We start from the raw sequence: 19,663 nt of genomic DNA, 5'->3' as shown, positions 1-19,663 counted from the left end.
AGCAAGGTTACAGTCAGGTTGCTATTCAACGTTGTACAGAACTCTACTTCGTCCAAACCTGAACCCATTATATCGAGTCTGTTCAACACGCCATTCATCCACCTTAGGGGTGATATCATGACGAAGGGTCTATAATTAATATTAAAGCCATCACAGTGCCCTGTAAAACCTTAGCTGTAAGTTCTTTACGTCATGTGCAGTCGTATCCGGAAGCCTGCAGCATTACCAGGTTTCTAGCTTGTTCATCCCTAGCTATTGAGCCTAGGAGTACGGAATCACACTTAGAAGCCGAGAAAGAGGCCACTAATTTGATGCTAATACTTTGGGTGAAGTCAATCATTCACATCCATCTTCTCTCTCAAGATCCTCTCACATCCTTTTGACAACATTATGGACGCACAGCACCTCATGACTATGTCTGGAATCAGTCTTGAACAAGTTGCGATTATGGGATGTTCACTGGTATGAGCTAACCTCTCATGATGTACTCTCTCATAATGACGAGTCAATGTCTGTCTGCTAGGGTACGGGGCTGTTGGTCTCGATGATCATCTATAACTACTTTTTCCACCCCCTGGCACGAGTCCCTGGACCTTGCACTGGAGCGATTTTCCCGGTAAGTCCAACTCAAAAGCTGCCGGTCCTACGTGCTCTGAGGGAATTGACTCTGTGTATTCTCATAGTTCTGGTCGATGAGCAGCTTGTACCGCCGGAGGTTGAACCCCGATCTGGCAGAACTACATAAAAAATATGGTCAGATACTCTCCCTTCTCTCGGGCTACGGCGGCCTGCTGATGTGCCCGAGGAATACAGGCCCTATTGTTCGAGTTGGCCCCAATCAACTGTCATTCGCAACCGTCGAAGCTCAGAAGATGATCTACAATGCCAAGCCAACCCATACCGGCTCCGATGAATTATTTGGTAGAGACGGAACCCTTCAGGATGTGCTGCTCTCAATGATACTAGGAGCAGCCAACATCGGTTCACTCTCGAACCGAGCTGAGCATAAGAAGATGCGCAAGCGTCTACAGCCTGGTTTTACGTCCAAGGCGCTTTTCGAACAGGAATCCCTGCTGCGCATGCACATGGACCGCCTCTTGCAGGGACTTGCGCAAGATACGGGTGTGATCGATTTGACTGAATATTTCTCGAGGTTCCTCTGGGACCTCATTGGTGATCTTTCATTCGGAGAACCTCTTGTTCCAGAGAAGCACGGTGAGTCCTCTTTGTTTATTTCATCTCCGCATCCATGAAGTGTGTTGCTAAGCAGGCCGTCGCACAGACACGCTGCGGTCGCTGGTTGGGGTATACCAAGGGTGTTTTCCCATCCTGGAAGCTATCAATTATGCCGTTCCGCAAATCGAAGGAGTTCTCAAGCTGGCTTTGCAGCTGGTACCCCCAGCTACTCTGCGCGCGGTTTTGCCCTCTGCCACATTCAGGGAGTATGACCATCCTGCTATCAATTCTCACACAACACCACTCCAGTGGTGATTCCTACTCCAGAAGTTCAACATGATTGGAAGATCTGGAGCAATCTTTTCATATCAAGGCGCCGCTGACTGAGGGTATCTTTATAGTTGCATTAACCGACAGGATGGCCGATCAGATTTTCTCACGCATATCATGGGCGACAAAAGCAGCAACCCCACAGAACTAGAGTTAAGCTATGACGAATTGCATAGTAACGCGACCGTCCTTATGTGAGTAGCGGCCCCTTGAGGCCAGTATGGGTAGCGTGGGCACAGTGGCTGATTCATCGTGTTTAGGATCGCCGGCTACAAGACGACCGAGACATCCCTCTCGGCGCTGTTCTACCGACTCCTGTCGACTCCAGGAGTGCTTGAGAAACTCCAAACGGAGCTTTTCAGCAACTTTCAGAGCATTGACGAGATCACGGGGAAGAAACTGCTCTCGCTGCCCTACCTGAACGGGTGTGTCAACGAGTCGCTCCGGCTAACGCCCGCAGTGGCGGGCAAGTTCGCGTCCCGTCGGTCTCCGGGAGCAATCATCGAAGGCTTCTATGTCCCTAGCGGGACGGAAGTGTATACGGAGACGTACACCATGCAGCGGAGTCCCCAGTACTGGCACGCCCCGGACGAGTACCGTCCGGAGCGCTGGTTCGAACGGGGCGAGGGCAGTCCCTATGCCCAGGATGTGCACGAGGCGTTCAAGCCATTTAGCTCGGGCCCTCGAGCATGCCTTGGAAGGGAAATGGCCCTCCAGACTCTCCGGTTGACCGCAGCTTTGCTGGTATACCGCTTTCATTTGAAGATAGTCAACGAGGACCGGTTTGTATGGGAGCAGGATACTGACTCCAGAATGATATACTCTAAATATCACATAAAAGCCATTGTGCAAGAGCGCCTGACTTAGGGCACTCAGCCAAGGTACCAGCAATTCAGGGATGTACGTAAAGAAGACAATATCATTTCAAGGGGGCATATAACTTTTAGCTGTGTTGATGATACTCTGGTAGATAGGTCAAGTCACTTGAAGGATCACGCCAGCCTGCGGGGAAATTTCGGTAAAAATACCTTAATGTATCACTACTATATTAGGGCCGCCATGTTATTGCCCAATTGTATCAGACAGACGAATGAGAATCAGGGTTGCTGCTGCTGCTAGTGCCACTAAAAGTTAATCAGCCGCTGTGGATTGCAGGATCAGGCACCAGGAACAGGGCGAAGTGGCTAGAATTGTCGGATGGTGTCTGCACTCTGCAGGTCTGATGAGAGGGAGATTATGGAGCTAGGGCATAGGTACTCAGCAGAGGTAGGGCGATATTTATTCTGAAGCCGGGTGTTTTTGTGGTGTCTAGATTAACAGAATGAGTACCCTGTAAGATACTACGTATAGAAACTGCATAGACAGAGATTGTAGATAATATTACAATTCTACATTTAGGATAAGATAATTCCTAACTCTTGCTAAGCGCTCAGCCACTCAGTAGCAGGCAATCCTAGCTTCCAAGAGAAAAGGGAAAGAAAAGATGCAAAAGCACATCACCATATCCATGACAAAGCTACTGTCTCTTAAAGTAAGAAACAAGGTGCAGAAAGTAAACTGCAAGCAAACCCCCACTTCACAATTACCAAGGGCGTAGTCGATCACTTGGCCTGCTCCAGAGTTCAGCCTCACAGACCAGGCATCCCAGCGCGCAAGTTGGCATACTTGCTGGTAGGATAGTTGAGGTTGTTCTTTCTCTTCTCGAGCCCCTCGGCACCACCAAAGGCGTTGATAGTCCTGCTGATCAAGCTCTTGGTGTCGTTGCGGTCCATGCTAACCTCCCACCAGCTGGCACCACCAAGACCAAGGCTCTTAATGTACTCGGCCTTGACCGTGGCGATTGCGGGGGTGTCGTAGGAAATCATGTACTTCCGGGCGGCGTCATAGCTGTAGCTGGCGCCGATGGCGGGCAACTCGACGACACTAGCGTTGAAGCCGGGCACGGGAAGAGCCTTGTAGTCCCAGACACCGGCGGTGCCGAAGCTGCCCAGGGTGCCGACGTCGGCGAACTTGGTACCAGGGCCAGCGGTAAGGTTAAAGGCGCGGCCGTAGAGGGGAGACTGCAGCAGGATCTTGTTGGCGGGGGCGCCGGCCGAGATGTAGTGCAGGATGCCGGAGTTGGTCTCGAAGTCGGTCGACTTGGGGTTGGACACGTCGGTGAAGAGGTTGGCCTGGTGTCCGGAGTAGTTGCTGAAGCCACCCTGGTAGTCGAGGGCCATGAAGCTGTAGAAGTCGACGTAGGGGGTCATGTTGACGAGGTCGAGCAGCTTGTACTTGTCGGATCCGGCGGGAGACGCATAGGAGATGATGAAGGGGAAAGTGGCGTTCAGCTTCTTTTCGAGAGCGTCGAAGCCAGCGCGCAGATCCTTGAGTAGACTGACCATCTGGGCGGCTTGTTCGGTACCGTTGACGTACTCGTAATCGACATCAAGACCGTCAAAGCCGAGGTTGGACACCAGCTCCATTGCGGAGGCCACGAATTGGCGCCGCTTGGTCTCGGAGGCCAGCATGGGGGCAAAGTTCATCCGGTAGGTCCATCCACCAACGGAGAGAATAGTCTTGAGGTTGCGATGAGCCTTCTTGAGGAGGTACAGCTGCTTGATGTTTCCGTAGACGTTGGTTCCGGGAGCCGTGTTATTATCGCCGGGGTAGGAATACTGCAGGTCGGCCCACTCATCGCTCAAGAAACTGGAATGGGGTCAGCATTGTAGCCCTTTTATACCGCTAAGCTAGGAACCGCTAGTATCACTCACATTGAACCAGTGGTGGTGTTGACGTTGGCAAAAGCGTAGGAGAGATGAGTCAACTTATCGGCGGGAATGTCGGTGACCATGAAGCGGCGGGCATAGATGTCCTACCATCCCGACTTAGTGATTGATCGTAGTCGTAGAACAAAGCGACCTACTCAACCAGTTTCCATAGTAGGCCAGGGACTTCTTTCCAGCAACCTCAGGGCCAGGAGTCCCCGATGGTGGTAGCATCTGCTTGCCGCCATGCTTGCCATCATGCTTGGTTGGGCAGGCCAGCGCTCCTGTGAAAAGGAGAGTGGTAAAGAGTGTAGACAACAATGACACACGCATTGTTACGGGTTAACGAACGAAGGTGTCTATAAAAGACTGTAAACGAAAGACTGAAAGAATGAAAGGTTCTCGAAAGAGAGTCAAAGAACTGTTGCCAGAACACTGTTGTTGACCTGGTAGAATGCAGTAGACATCCCAGCCTTTATATCAACATCTATCAGTCAGCGCTCCAAGTCCGGAACGCCTGCTGCCTTCAACACGTTTAAGACATCGCAAATGAGAAATGATCAATTAGACTTTGAGGGATAAACCGAGAGAGCAACTTAGTGGTCGATCATCTTCCAGGGCATTTTCCGGAGTGTTCCGGAGCCCGACTGGACCTGAAGGATTCCTGTAGGATCCGGATCCCAGCAGTATTCCTCAGGGGCAATCCTTTCAGGCGACACCATGGCATCCCGTGGTGCACTGGGGATAGTAACAGTGTCTTGCTGGCAAAGTGCGTGTAAATTTTGCGGGTTCAATTCCCAAGTGGCTTGATCTACATTCCTGGTGTGGTTAAACACTGTAATGCTATGCGCAGTTGTCTTTCCACGGCCTTATAAGAACCTATCAACGGGGACCTTTGGAGTGTCTCAGATCCAGGTGGATTCGTGAAGAGTTTGTCGTCTTTTAGCCGAGAATTTTCCTGGATCGGGGAAATATAGTCTATGGGAAGGAAGATGGACTGCGCCCAACTCTGTGAAAGTCCAACCTGTTCACTGGTCAAGTCATTGCGTTGAAAAATAGTCCTTTCTGTATTTTCATCGAAACTGGTCAGCATCTAAAATAGGTTATGCTAGTCTGCGCTGAAGGGCAGTCTCTTCAGCTGGAGACTCGATAACGGAGCAAGTCAGTAATTAAGCTTACATTAAGGGGCCACAATAGACCGATTTCCTAAACGGGTCAAACGTAGGCCGTTGCCAACTAATTGCCTGGCTGCTGTTAACAAAGTGCATATATGAGACACATAATCAAGAATCTAGAAGACCTCCCACTGACAAATATATATTGGTATTAATAATCCTATGAACATATTGCGGCCCAGAGCTACACAGTAATTTATAGTTAGCATGCCATCTTGTAGCAAGTATATTATCACATTCGGCCGGAATACATCTTATATAACATAACATATATCAGACCCCTCATCGCAAAAGATGTCCAGATAACCGTCTCTAGCTAGTAAGATGATAGCAGTAGAGTCAACACAGCAGGGAATACAACATAACACATCCCAGAACCTGTTTGACTTCTTCAGACTCGCCCAGAGGATCAGACATGTCTTTCTTATCATGTATGTGCCGTTTGGATATTCTGCAGCCACATTTAGGGCTGCGGAAACACTTTCATTCCTACTGGGTTGAGGTAAATCCTCTTGTCTAAAACAAATCCAGTAAGCTCTCTCGGTACCTTGCTCATCCCGAATACTGAAGGCTGAGGAGGCATCTAATATGCTCTAGATATGGATGCTACGTATATAACTGCTTTTTAGTAGCATCTAATGGAGCATGAGGTAGTTGGCAGTAGAAGTGACTCAAGTGAGGAAGTGATGCGAATGGATAAGTTCCAGAATGGTAAGCAGTCAAATGTACATATGTTTACTCTGTCATTCAAGGTTTCCTAAATAGTGAGCAGCAAATCTTGCACAGAAACCATACATGCATTGCGGAGATGAGATATTAGGTATTATACAGAAGGAGGTGGTTAGCGACATCTCAAGTTGCCAGGACTACAGAGGCCAGTTGTACCCATATGCCCGGTGACGTCGCGGAGGAATGTGGTTGTTTCACCAAAAGCCCGAGTGCGTGTACTGACATCAATAACAGAAGATGGCACTCCTGATATTTGCGTCCCGGAAGGAATATGATGACAAGGGAACTCATAATCCAACCACCCATGCAACTGTCGCTCAAACACAATGTTTAGAACACGAATAGATCGCCCATCTGGGACCTTAGGCTCCTCAGGAAGACCCCTTGCCCGATTAATAGCCCTTGCCTCGTCCTCTAGTCTCTGTATCATGTCTTTCGACTCCTGCAGGAGGATATCCGCACCCGCAATAATAAAGAACATGTTCTGCGGCAAGGCTTGGATATCAGCGAGGATAGAATGCAGCATCGGATGCTCCATATTCTGCCGACTGTTTGGCCCAGCATAAGCGTCGAAAAGCGGCTGTAGGAAAAACAAAGGATCTACCGCTGGGAAGTCCGAGGGCTTGGGCTTTAGCCAGCGTGGGAGGCGCAGGTCAACCTAGTTCCGATATCAGCCCATCGTTTGCTCGGATTTGTCTTTCCGGATATAGTAGGGGTCGTACAACTGCACAAAAACCAACAAGCCCTTAACAGCATGCGGTGTCCCTGCTACGCTCTGCGCAACAGCAAGCGCCAGATTCCCTCCACGGAGAACCCGCTAACAGTGAAGAGTTTAGGCATTCCAGAGTTTCTCCGCGTTTCCCAAGAGAAAGCTTGCGACATCTTGCACGTCCTCGTGTACAACGGGGAAGACGTGTCGCGGGGCGTACTGGTATGAGCTAGAAATCACCACTGTTCCAGTCTTCTCTGCTTGCTCCGAACAGAAGCGCGCATACCTTCTGGGAGGCCGCCGAGGAACGCTCCTCCGTGGATGTTAAGATACATTTTTTCCCAAGGGGGAGCGATGGTGGGATTTACGGGTGTAGACAACGGCTCGGACGGAGCCAGCTCTGCGTTTGAGAGGGATCTATATCTCACTAGTGTACGGGGATTGGCGGGAAATGCTCCATTCGATGGTATATGTGATTAAGCTGATGGGTTGGAGGAGTAGCAGGCGGAGGGGAGTGTTGAGGGGGAGGGTGAGAAGACGGCGTGTCTGAGGATGCGGAGAGCACGCATCATAATGGCACCAGGAAGCAGACTATCTATATTATGGGAAGAAGGAAGTAGAGAAGCAGAGAAGAGGAAGGCTAGTCAAGGAAGTTGAGGTCGTAAAAGACTCATGACCCCAGCTCGGAGTCTCGTACTCATGCCAAGTGGCTCATGAGCTGGTCCAATGTCAAGAAAAACGTCTCTTGGAATATCAATATCCCATGAGCTGGCTGCTTCCGCTCTATATACGACAAGTCAAAGAAACCGGATATATCCAAGTAACTATACCAGAAGAATTAGTTACATTTTGCCTCAAACATCGCTTCCAACTCCTCTTCACCCATGATCCCCAGACCCAAAAGCTCGTTATCCACATTCTTATACTCGGATGGATACTTCCCACTAAAGACGGCAGCCTTGAGCAACCCAAAAACCAGAGACATGTCCATCCCCTTCTCCGAAATTTGATTAACCATGTCAGCAAGTTGAGCTTCAGCGTCGACGTTCGATTCAGTCCAAGCCTCTGCAGGCGGATTGTACTTCTTTGCTAACGCTAAAACCTTCCTCTGCGTCAAAACCATGTCGTGCACATAAAGCACGCGATTCCTCGTGGCGTCGGCATTCCTCAACGCACCGGCGACGGCCTTCCCAATACTAGCCACGCTAGTTGTGCTGAACGGATGCTTGCCGCCATCATACAGCACAGCCGTCCGATTGACCCTGTCAACAACAAATGGGCTAGAGACCACATAGTCTAGGAACAGGCCCACGGCAATAATGGTATACTCCAACTCTCCCAACCGGGCCTTTTCCTTCAGATAGTTCTGGATCTCCACGGGACGAGCATGCACGGGGAGACCCTGCGCCTCCGGGGCGGTGGTCAGGGCCCCAAAGTCCGCTGGGATAAAGCGCTTGACACCAGCCCGGATACTTGCGTCGATGGCTGGTTGCTGGATCATGAATGCTGCCGAGTTGACGGTGGAGACGACGGCGTCATGGCCGCGAAGAGCATGCTCCAGGCTGTCTGTGGACGTATAGTCGACTTCAACTACTGCAACTCCGGCTGGGACTCCCTGGATGGAGCTGCGGGACCGAGTGAGGACGGTCACATCGAAACCGGCTTTGACAAGCTGGTCAAGGACGGCAGATCCGAGGAACCCTTTCTGTCTTGTTGTTAGCCACCGAAAAGAGGTTCTGATTAGGACAGGGACGTACGCCGAGCAAAGCAACTTTCTGGATGGCGGTCATGTTGAGAATGATGCTTGTGTAGGAGATGGTATATTAGTATCCTATCCACAGTAAAACGTGTCTGATGAAGAGTAATAAGGCACACTGGGGAGGGATGGAGCTCCTATTTATATCGCTCTCTGATATGCTTGTGGCTGTAGATTTATTCATATTTATATATACGCATCCTTTCCATGATCGAAGGAACAACCAAAACAGGTGTTTGACTCGTACAATAGCGCATTTTCTGAAGGCTCGGTAGCAGAGCAGCGATTACCTACCATCTGATGCCGCTGCCGAAATGCTTGGCTTTCTGTCTACGGAGTACTTCGTAATTGATCTTGCTCATGTTCGTTCTTTTAATAGTTAAAAGTAAGCACTACGTCCCAAATAGGAAATCCACTCGTGAAATAGCGTCGAAAGTATAGTCTCGGGCCTGGTCTTAAATCCGCGCGGTTATACGAGGCATTGTCTGCCCTGCCGCCTCAGACATCCTTCTCTTTCCTTCATCACTCAGTCTACGCATGAGATTCACGACCCTCTACTTTGTCTTGATCTGCTCGGTATCCAAGCAATCCATCATGGTATCTGTCAGCCGTGGCAAACTGGGATGTGAAAACTGCCGGTCCCGAAGGATCAAGGTAGGCCCCGTTGAGCGCTCTAGGTTTACATCTCTAATACTTTATACAGTGCAACCAGCTCAGACCAAGGTGCTCTCAATGCGCCCGAGCAGGCCTACAATGCTCTGGCTACAGAACACTCTCGGATCTCGTGTTTCAAGATCAGACATCGAGAATAGCCCAGAAGTATCATGCAAAAGATGTGACCTTGCACGGCAAGGCCCGTCATCATGATCTAACCTTCTTCATTCCACCAGTGCCCGTGGAGGAGATCGCATTGCAGCATTACCTTGATCAGTTCACCATCACACGCGGTCCCGTCCCACAGCGTGACCAAGAGCGCCCCAAAATCATCGTTACGAGCGTTATCTGCGTTGGCCTGGCCGCATTGGCAGCTGCCCATCGCGATCCCCAGTTGATGCAGCTGGCTCGACGCAAGTATGCAACGGCTCTTCGGCTTCTTGCGCGTGCCATTCATGATCCTGAGCAGTCGCCCGCAGCGCACACGGCCACCTCTAGCTTCAATTTGTCGATGTTTGAGGTGTGTCGCATTCTATATCATTTTTCAATTACCTATCACCCACTGATTAGTCGTTAGATGATAATGTACGATAATCATTCCGGTTCCTATCAGTGGCTAAAGCATATCCATGGGACGACGGCGGTCCTTTATTCTCGGGGTTTGGCAGATATGAATAGCACGCAGATGACAGCTGTGCTTCAGGTCTGCTATACTGTCGTAAGTTAAGCACTAGAGGCATTCGCTGTAGTTCGTTTGTTGTTGGGACTGACTTCCCATCTAGGCAGTAGCCTGCATAATCAGCGGGCAAAGAGTTCCCTCCTTTCTTGTGGATCTGGTACAATCTGCTGAAACGTCGAAAAGTGAACCACCAGTGGAGCTATTTCCCCTTCTCTGTAGCCTGGTGGACCTTTATGTGGAAAAGAGCCAGGGTCACAACCAAACGCAGAGCCATATCATGTCCAAAGCCTTAGAGACTGCTCGATCCCTGCAGTCTTGGGCGACTTGCCTCCCATCGACTTGGACGGATCCCCTTAACCCAGAGAGATCACAGCATGGTCATGATGCCTGTTGGATAGCACGGGTGTGGATTTACTATCGGCTCTGTCGTATCCTTGCACATAGGGTCATTCAAAGTTCCCTCGCTAGTCCTCTCCAGTCGATAAGTTTGGCTTTGGGTGATGTACACTGGACGCAATCTGGCGGACTGTCAGCTGTGGTGTCTCAAATGACCAGTGAAATGTACGACTGCATTCCTGCGATGCTGGGATCAATATACGTCCGCGACAAGCCGTCTCCTTGCTTGTCGTCGAATGTCTTCTTTCTCATTACCATTTTGCAGGCGTTGATAAAGTTGACTGATAAAGCAGCTGTGGTTGATAACTGGTCCTCGCATATGTGCAGATTATATGGGGAGGATTTTGGTGTTATGAAGGAACTGGTTATGATGCGTCTTTGTTAGGGCTGTCTTGAGTCACTCAACAATATCTATGAGAACCTACCACTGTGCTGTACAACCTGCTTAACACTTTGCCAGATATAGTAGGTATTGCCCTTAATGAAGTAAAGATTCACGTGGTCAGCTATTGCCTAATCTCAATGCTGTTCTTACAATTATATATTCTATCTGTTTGTTGGAGAGCAATATAGTGCAGGGATCCATAATATATGTACCTCTCTATGAACAATATAAATAATAACCGTCTGTCAAGCTACCTACATGTCTATCTCCACCCTACTTTTCAGTATACTTTAGGGTGACCCTATAGGATCCTTACCCACTAATTAAGTGCATTGTGACCCATGTAATAAGTAATGATGTAGCACTGACTCTAAGATGTTGAGTTCTCTACCTAGGAAACCTAACCAGTAGGCCAATTGAGTTAATTCAGATGATCCCTACTACATCGTTCATCCCTCCGCATGTTCCATGGCCGTCGTTTCGTGTCTATCTGAGAGTATGCAATGCCGATACTCCGTGATGGCCGTGTCCTTTGACCGTAGAACCAGCTGAAGTTCTGACTGTCCCGACGCCAGCAATTGATCCTTGCCACCCCAAGCAATCGAAGCCCTCGGTACAAACACCTCCTCTAGCGCATCCTCATAGGCAGATTCCGAATCGTCGATAATCACTGGGCTGACAGGGTCCAGATCGGATAGTTCGGGAATACCATAGATTCCTAATATACCATCCACGATCTCAACTGGTACCTGAAGAACTATGGCGAATATGCCATGGGCAGCGGGGTCTTTGATTTCCAGGGAAGTCACTAGAGACTCCGGCAGTTGCGTCGCGTAGCATATCAGTCTTTCATTTTCATCACGAGGAACGAAGATGCTTAATTTGCCGTTGAGATATTCCATGTGTAGTCTGCTGTATGTTTCCTTGCTTGTGCTGGAACCAGACAGTGAAGTCAAGGTACATTCTCCGACGATATGCCCAGTTTCGTATACTAATGCCTTCCGAAATGTATCGTATAATTCGCGAGCAGCACGCATATTTCCGCCGTTGTAGTGGGCGATGCATCTTGAAAAGTTTAGCCGTAAGTTTCACAAAATCAATTATGTGGAGAAACGTACCTCGACAAACCTGATGCCCTTTGACGGAAGTCAGTCGTAAGATGCAATGAGGTCTGCGAAGGCATTTCTGGGACGCTGGTTTTCCTCGCTGCGCAAACGGAAATGAAACGGTTTTCTAGCCCCAGGGATTTCAAGAGTGGAGCTAATTCACGGACTTCTTCCAGACGAAACTGAACCGTTGGCACCTTTCCATAGAAGAGCGTAGGCCAGCCGTCCCTATCGATGATAAAGAAATCGGACGTTACGGATCCCCAGTAGAACTCTTCCTCGGGGCCCTCGATTGGCAGGAAACTGATAAGCTTGAGGTGATTCAAGTCAGACATCGTTGGTTCGAGGTTGTTGATATGGCACAGAGCCTCAATAACATCAGCGACACTTCCTTTGTCTTTGCAAAGGTCCTGAATACGGCTGGTATAGCAAAGTATGGAAGGCAGCTGAACCTGGAGCTTCTCAACAAAGAAGCTCACCATATCTGGATAGGCATCGCTTATGCCGATTTTATCACCGGTCGAAAATGATGCCCAGATGCATTGTTGAGGCGCATACCACTGCTTTGAGCCTGGTACATATATCATCTCGTATCGTTGAAATTGAGTCCTAATAATTGAGCCATTGTCAGAGGGCGTTCAGGCACCGGTCTGGAGTCTATACTCACCGCAGACTGTTCCAATCCTCCTCATCTTCAATATCCTCCATGATAGCCTGGTATATCCTTTGCGTCTCTGCTATCGAGCCTACCCCAATACTGTGTAGGCGCATCAATTCTGTCATATAGGTTCCCCAGTCCGCGTCGTCCACGAGGAGTCCGTCTTGAAATAGGCGTCGTATTTTCAAGTCGCTCCCGTATTCCTCATGGAACGCAAGAGCGTACACAGTCCGCAACCACGAGGGACCTTGCCAAACGCATTGATCAAGAAACACTAACTTTGCACCATCACCTGTATTGGGAATATAGACAGTCTGCTCGTCGCGGAAAAATCTCCCTTGTTCGTTAAAACAGCAGAGGTCATCGTCAAATACTCTCTCAGATATCCACCTGTATAATTCGAAAAAATGTGGTTTGGCGTCCTCCAATGTCATGGTGGATAACAAGCGATCTTGAACGACCTTTATAAAAGTCTCGTCGCCGCCACCGGACACACCAAGCTCTCGGAGAAATCCCCATTCCTGCTCACTCTCCAGGTTCCAGATCCCCGGTAGCTTGAAAAAGCTGATGTTCAATGTGGTTGACACAGCCTCAACCAGGTTACAAAACTCGGGGATGGGAAAGGAGCATTCATCAAGCCTCACCAGTCCATTGGACGTCGGGACTTTCGCTGCCTTGATAGCAGATGCAATGAGCGGTTTTTCTTTTATCTTTGTTGCGTATGCGTCCCAATACTTTCCCAGGATACCAAGAAGAATGTCCGGATGGTTAGATATTATTGCGTTGAATAGATCGGAGAGCTGCTCAGGATTTTTCCAGTGTGTCAAGCGGGGAACTTGCCGTATTATCCCTTGCTGTTCCAGCCATATTCTCCACGTATCATTGGCAATGTGCGTTTTGCTTATGAGATTTGGATAGAGAAAGGTAGGGTGCAACAGAGGAAGGCGTGGGCTGAATAAAGGGTCTGAGTCCAATTTTTTTGCAATGGCTTCCGTTCCGTAGGCACCCTCCGTTCTGAGGTATACATCGCAGGGAAAATACCTAGGGCAAGAGGTCCTGCATACCGGTCTCCTCTGACAGCGCTCATCAAAAACCATAAGGCAGGGCGTCTTCAAGCGATCGTCTTTGGCACAGCTGTCATAGACGTAGCATAGGATGTGCATATAGTCAGCTATATGATTCCTAGCGGTCGGCACAAAGGAGATGGCATGGCTGTGGTCGCTGATTACCCCCATGATGAGTTCAGGACTCGCACGTCGAACCCCAAGGAGACAGTATAATTCATTTTGGTCGTTGTCCCTGGCTGCTTCATCTGAAACAGTCAAAATATCAAGACATTTCGGAACGTCATTGCCGTTGGTGTCTGTCGGAAAGTAGACAGCATCGTTTGCCAAAGCCAAATCAGCTTCACATCTTGTCAAATTTAGGTCGTTGCCTCGAACAAAAGTGCCGTTGCTCAATTCAATAAGCGGAATGTTCCTTATCTCAAATGCCAAGGCATTCTTTGGATCCCTCTTTAGCCACCCTATTAGCAATCGTAGGATCAGCGATATCCGCTCCTTTTGTAGGTTGGAACTCGGCAGCAGACGCAAGGGTTTTGTCAGTATCGGTTTGAGCCTTTCCAGGACTTCACGGCCCCAGACCTCTTGGAGGCCTAGAGGCTTCAAAAAATCGAGGTAGGCACTGTATTTTGTAGAAAGGTAATGTTCATCATCCGACGCGCCGAACAAGGGCTCGTTATCTGCGCTGTAATGCTCCGGGGACAAGTACCGAAGTGAAGACAGGCTTTTTAGAGCACCGTCCTGACTCTGGAAAACAGGGGCCATTCGGAGTTTTTCAATTAACCCTTGAACTGTGCTATGCCAAGCTGGTGAGACATCGCTCTGTTTGGGAATGTACCGGACCCATTCACAAGGCATGGCGTGATTCTGACAGAAGGAAACGGCATCGCAGAAGGAATCGATGACACAATCTTTTAATAATGTAGAAGTGTCGATGTCGGCATCTTTCACCGGGTCGAACGTCGTCACAGTTGCACAAACAACGAACTATAAAGTTAGCAGCCTACTTGGAGGTGGCATTAATCGAACCACATACACTGAACCCCACTCCTCTAATAGGAAAAGCGAATGGACCAACAATATGGTAAGCCTTTTGAGGTTCTATGACGGGCCTTGAATCTTCATCGATGGGAAACAATAGCGCCATCTTATCGAACGAATAAGGCGGCAGGGTTGGCTTGTATAGGAGGAAGCACTCCGTTGATTGTAAAGGCGACATAAAAAGGCCCGGAGCTGTTTTGGTGACCTCCAGGATACCGTCTCGCAGTTGGAATTCGTATGTTCGGCGTGTTGTTTGATAGTTTCCCAGACGGGCAATGAAAACAAACTTCTTGCACATAGGTTGGCGAGTATCATCAGGATTGAGCAGCACAAAACCATTATTTGCAATATCCTTAAACTCCTGAGCCAAGTTATCGAATCCCCCCGGCAGAGCAGGGTACAGAATTATCCTGGTGCGCACTCCTTCGGGCAAGGATGCCGGGTCTTTGTTTACCGGGGTTGTAACTCCAAGCTTGTCGCCGAGACTTCGAGGTCCAAGGGTGAAGGAAAACGGACCTGACTGTACGTGGGCTTCCCTGGCAATCCTAAATGTATATAGAAGACCTTCGCCATACAAGTGTGTTAGGGCATTGGAGCGGCCAAAAAGGGAAGAACCACCGCCCTCAGAAAGCCGCACGATGTCGCTTTTTAGGCACCCATCGTCATTGATGTCGATAATCATACGGTCCGGAGACACGTCTAAGGAAAAATAGGGTTCTCTTGCTTGCTTCTTTGCCCAATTGTAGTGCAACCAGCAGGCGCTGGAGATCAACTTGAACACAACGTCCCTTCTAACATCCGGTGTGTCGCATGGCGTCCACCTGTGCCGAATTCTTCCAAGTTGATTGCGAACCTTGTGCAGCGCTTTTATAACAGCAGGCGGCGTCGCGGCTCGATCTTCGTCAGTGATGATACCATTCCTTTCGCTAATCTCATCCACGATCTCTCGAGCTTGCTCACGGGTCAGTTCCGCCATCTTCTTCAAAGCTGAACAATCTCAGTGAAACTTTGCTGTGCGAGGTAGAAAAGAGAACAGAATATGTAAAAGAAGAAAATGCTCCTGGGGATTCTCAGCGCGCGCCCCTGAAGTGCCCAAACTCAGACGCCTGGTTGTTTGACATTATCCCCTTTTTGTATTGCGGCGCAGTGAACTCACATGGATTATTAATTTGATAATAAAACCTAAGAGGCTGGTTTCTCATACCCTTGCAAGGCTGAGCGGGCCATGTTAGAGTGAAAAAGTACCGAGGACTCTTGAAAAGCGCTTAGTGTACTTTTATGAAGTTTTAGTCTGCCAGACCAGAGAGATAGTATAGGTACGATCCGCACTTTGGTACTGTGATACTATTCCCAAATAGTGGGTACATTATAGAATAAGATGACTTCAAAGTATTGTTGAAGGACTGATTAGAATGCATCTTTGTTGGGATAGATGTCTATATCACCTCATCTTGCTAAAAGAATCCTCAGCAACTACCAATGTGTGTAGAACCTGCTTAATACTCTGCCAGATAGAGTAGTTATCAGTATCTGGAAGGGAGAGATGCCTATAGTCAGCTATTGTCTAGTCACAATGCTGTTTATATTATATATTCTGTTTATTTCATTGTAATCATTAAGGCTTCCACAGGGATCCAGAAGACATTTAACTGTCCATGAACAACAAAAATAAGCGACGTCCTGTCAGAACCAGACTATAAGATAAAGGGCTACCACCACTATGTAGTATCTGCCCTGCCTCCTTTACACACACTATATCTCCATCAGTTAGGTTAGGGGGCGAAATTCTCAATTTCCTCAGTGGCCTGAAATCATTGTGATAGCAATAGACCAGTCAACCTATAGAGTCAATTTTGTATGACATCAGTCGATCCAGCTAAGAATCAACTCGTACATACGTGTTCTTCTTGCGGTTCTAGATCATCTTCATAAAGAATGCAGGGTTGTCCATACTGGTATGTATTCCTCCTGCTGAAGTGGTGCATTCAGATCATATTGCTTACAGCTTGTCTTGCAGTTTGGAACCTGAGAATTCGTGGTGATATCTGAAGATCTAGCCGTCCTTGGAGATTTTGAGGATGACAATTGGCAGCGGGATCCTGCCATCTTTAGAATGTTTCTGGAAAAGCCATAATGAACCAATAGCGAGGCAAGCAGTCGCAGAGAATCCAACCGAGATAGCCGTGAGGACGTGGATCTGGACAACTTGACAGAGGAGTTCTTCTTGAAAAAGGTATTCTGTCAGGCCTTAGTCAAGCGCGGTCTCCTTGACCTGCTCTCTTCGGGTGAGCCTATTGACCTTGGATTCACGTTTGAGTGGTGTAGGCACAGCAACAAAGATGACTAAAATGGGTGAGCATAGTAATAGCTAAAGGGTAGCAGTTATCCTCATGGCCGTCAGTCTTCCCTCTCATGGCTCGCTGATTCTGCTCGGTTTCCAATTAGAGAGACGTGAATGACATCTGGGCTGGGCTGGGCTTGCAAATCAAGGCAAATAGCCTGCGCATAATGATTGGAAGCATGTTAGACCCTAAGGTCGCACTTCCATCATAATTTCTGGCATCTGCATTAGTCAATCACAGGCATAGCAGCAGAGTAGTTAGTTTAACTATCTAACACCCTACTTGAGTGTATGGGTAGCCCACGATTCTGGGAATGATCTGCACAGGCCTTTATTTACACTATGCAGACAACACTCAGATGACTGAGAATCAGATGGCCGATCATAATACAGGCTCATCAATATTCACCCATCTATCACCAGCCAGGAACTTCACCAGCCTGAGCCCAGACGTCCAACTGCCCATTCTTCTTCCGTTCCCGAATCTGCTCCACCGTCGAGGTGCAGGCCTTGCGCGTCAGCTCAGGGTATTCCGCCTGAATGCGTTCAGCCTCGGGACTACCAGGCTCGATCCCGGCCAACTTCAACTCGTAAATCACAGTAAAGCTGATATCCGTGGATTCGGGGCTCACGGTTGCCGTGTCGTGGTAGGACAGCAGGAAGGTAGTCTTTGCGCCTGTATCCTTGGTTCTGGCTTCCACCTGGACGAGTCAGCTATTGCACAGGATGAACTGCTGGAAGAGAATAGCTACCAGTAAACGATCCGCAATCCACACATCTTGATACATAATCTCCCCGTCGCTTTTGTGGACCGCCCCGTTGGCCATGGTCAGTTTGCGCTCTAGAGCGTGGCCGTTGCGCGAGAGCACCTCGCACTTGGAGACGTAGGGCGCATATTCCTGGGGAGCATCTGCCACTCTGGCGATGCCGGTCCAGAGATCCTTTGCCGTGAGCTTGGGCTCACAGGACGGTGGGTTGGCGGGGGTCGTGAAGGAGATGTTGTATTCGAAGAAGGGGATGGAGGTCGCCATGGTGATGTTGCTGTTGTTGAGAATCTGTCTGAGGTCTGGGGGTGTTATATTATGATATAGGAGGCGTTCTCCGAGGAATGCCGTAGTTTTCGGTCGCCGAGTTTGTACCACCGGCGGGATATGAAGCTATCCACAGCGAGCGATTTCAACGTTGAGGTTCAGACCTGCCCAACCGGAGAAAGTTTCTTTGCGTCTTCCATTCTTATTTATTTGTTACGGATCTTTGGAGATTGATAACTCACGATTTAGAACTAATGACAGAAATAAGGAAAGTCACTTGATTTCAATTGAACCTCGGAAACTAAAAACTATGTACAACTATAACAAACTCCTATAGCTCCTGATCGAGACGAAACTCCGGCAATGACTGAGCCTGCAACTGAGCCACTAGACCTCCAGCAGCCAAAGATCCCATCGCCACCGCCGGGGTGACAGCCTTTAACGGCGTGGCACAGTCCCCCACGGCAAATACTCCAGGCACACTGGTCTCATGGAAGGGAGGCGTGGTCAGGATATCCCCTCCTTCTGTCATATTCAAGGCGAGCTGCTTGGCAAACGGTCCGTTCACCTCGGTTTGGGGGTTGTACACCTGAGCGGTTTGCAGCGGTTAGCAGGATATCTCTTCAAAATAAAGTGGGTAACGTACCAAAAAGCCCTCTGTTTTCGACTCAGACTCCCCAAAATGAACAATGACGGTCTTGGCGACATCGCCCTTTTCGAATTGCTTGATGGGTCGAGCATCGAATTTCAGCCACGAGGCGCCAGCAGGGGATTCCTCTGCAGCCTGCTGGATCTCCTTCGCCAGCTGCTCATTGCCATTCGTATAGACCGTGACAGACTCGGAAAGCCGGTTGGCCATGCGAGCCAAATGCAGAGCGCGCGGAGGGTTCGCGATGGGCCCCAGAGCAAGGACACCCGCGGTCTCCTGGCCACGTTCCTCGTAGCCGTCGCAGAAGAGACAGTGGTAGATACCGTTCGCCCAGCACTCCGAGTATCCCTCAATGTCGAGGGGGATGTCTCGGACGCCGGTCGCCAGCACGACCTTGCGACCGTACCAGCTGTGGCCTTCGCTGTCGCGCGCCTCAAACAGCTGGTGGGTCTCAATCTGCCTGATCGCCTCGATGGTGCTGTTCTGGAATTGGATGGTGGAGTAGCGGTTGGTCAGGTCGGCGCGACCTGCGGCGCGCAGCTCGGCGGGGTTGCGGTGGTCCCATCCGAGGACATTGTGCATGTGTTGGGTCTTCGCATTGCGATACACGCCAGAGTCGAAGACGACAGCCGTGTGTAGTTGACGAGCGAGGCCAGTGGCTGCCGAGAGACCAGCCGGACCGGCGCCGATGATGAGCACGTCGACGAGGAGGGCTCCGTTGGATAGTAGTTTGCCGATCGACATGTTTGTGGTATGAGAGCAAGTATTTAAATGCAAGAAATGACGAAGAGAACAGAAAAAAAGAAAGTAAGAGCCTCGTTTGGGTCGTATTTATATACCTCAGATGGGTTCGGACACTTTTTTCTCGGCATCCGAAAAATGTTTCCGCGGGATGGGCCAATGGCCATGCAATTGATGTATAAGACGCATGTTGCGCCACATTCAAAAGAACCAAGTAGAATTACATATAGCCCATGGAGAGTCGATTACAGAATTGAATTAAACCTCGCTGAAGCAAAGAGAGATAGATCTGACGCACT

At 49.2% G+C, this 19,663-nt stretch overlaps 7 protein-coding genes across 7 annotated transcripts; 2 read left to right on the top strand and 5 right to left on the bottom strand.

The window, feature by feature from the left end:
• Nucleotides 1–544: 544 nt before the first annotated feature.
• NFIA_055490 (cytochrome P450) lies at nucleotides 545–2,373 on the top strand (the record flags this gene model as incomplete). Its single annotated transcript, XM_001258096.1, has 5 exons — nucleotides 545–616; nucleotides 684–1,215; nucleotides 1,271–1,487; nucleotides 1,578–1,700; nucleotides 1,767–2,373. The coding sequence occupies 5 exons, from the start codon at nucleotides 545–547 to the stop codon at nucleotides 2,371–2,373; spliced, it is 1,551 nt and encodes a 516-aa protein (XP_001258097.1).
• Nucleotides 2,374–3,134: 761 nt separating this feature from the next.
• NFIA_055480 (glycoside hydrolase family 18 protein) lies at nucleotides 3,135–4,339 on the bottom strand (the record flags this gene model as incomplete). The annotated part of the gene is made up of 2 exons (XM_001258095.1): nucleotides 3,135–4,194; nucleotides 4,260–4,339. The coding sequence occupies 2 exons, from the start codon at nucleotides 4,337–4,339 to the stop codon at nucleotides 3,135–3,137; spliced, it is 1,140 nt and encodes a 379-aa protein (XP_001258096.1).
• Nucleotides 4,340–7,704: 3,365 nt separating this feature from the next.
• NFIA_055470 (aromatic alcohol reductase) lies at nucleotides 7,705–8,656 on the bottom strand (the record flags this gene model as incomplete). The annotated part of the gene is made up of 2 exons (XM_001258094.1): nucleotides 7,705–8,571; nucleotides 8,624–8,656. The coding sequence occupies 2 exons, from the start codon at nucleotides 8,654–8,656 to the stop codon at nucleotides 7,705–7,707; spliced, it is 900 nt and encodes a 299-aa protein (XP_001258095.1).
• Nucleotides 8,657–9,216: 560 nt separating this feature from the next.
• NFIA_055460 (Zn(II)2Cys6 transcription factor domain-containing protein) lies at nucleotides 9,217–9,870 on the top strand (the record flags this gene model as incomplete). Its single annotated transcript, XM_001258093.1, has 3 exons — nucleotides 9,217–9,276; nucleotides 9,326–9,796; nucleotides 9,847–9,870. 3 exons carry the CDS (start codon nucleotides 9,217–9,219, stop codon nucleotides 9,868–9,870), a joined length of 555 nt encoding a protein of 184 aa, XP_001258094.1.
• Nucleotides 9,871–11,185: 1,315 nt separating this feature from the next.
• On the bottom strand, nucleotides 11,186–15,578 carry NFIA_055450 (uncharacterized protein; the record flags this gene model as incomplete). Its single annotated transcript, XM_001258092.1, has 4 exons — nucleotides 11,186–11,801; nucleotides 11,855–12,451; nucleotides 12,510–14,548; nucleotides 14,598–15,578. 4 exons carry the CDS (start codon nucleotides 15,576–15,578, stop codon nucleotides 11,186–11,188), a joined length of 4,233 nt encoding a protein of 1,410 aa, XP_001258093.1.
• Nucleotides 15,579–17,359: 1,781 nt separating this feature from the next.
• Nucleotides 17,360–17,974, bottom strand: NFIA_055440 (SRPBCC family protein; the record flags this gene model as incomplete). Its single annotated transcript, XM_001258091.1, has 2 exons — nucleotides 17,360–17,644; nucleotides 17,696–17,974. The coding sequence occupies 2 exons, from the start codon at nucleotides 17,972–17,974 to the stop codon at nucleotides 17,360–17,362; spliced, it is 564 nt and encodes a 187-aa protein (XP_001258092.1).
• Nucleotides 17,975–18,305: 331 nt separating this feature from the next.
• gliT (thioredoxin reductase gliT) lies at nucleotides 18,306–19,367 on the bottom strand (the record flags this gene model as incomplete). Its single annotated transcript, XM_001258090.1, has 2 exons — nucleotides 18,306–18,563; nucleotides 18,621–19,367. 2 exons carry the CDS (start codon nucleotides 19,365–19,367, stop codon nucleotides 18,306–18,308), a joined length of 1,005 nt encoding a protein of 334 aa, XP_001258091.1.
• Nucleotides 19,368–19,663: the final 296 nt, after the last annotated feature.

This window comes from Aspergillus fischeri, genomic scaffold (assembly GCF_000149645.3).
Source record: "Aspergillus fischeri NRRL 181 1099437636266 genomic scaffold, whole genome shotgun sequence".
In the NCBI taxonomy this organism is placed as follows: Eukaryota; Fungi; Ascomycota; class Eurotiomycetes; order Eurotiales; family Aspergillaceae; genus Aspergillus; species Aspergillus fischeri.
This window is presented reverse-complemented; position numbering and strand designations above follow the sequence as displayed.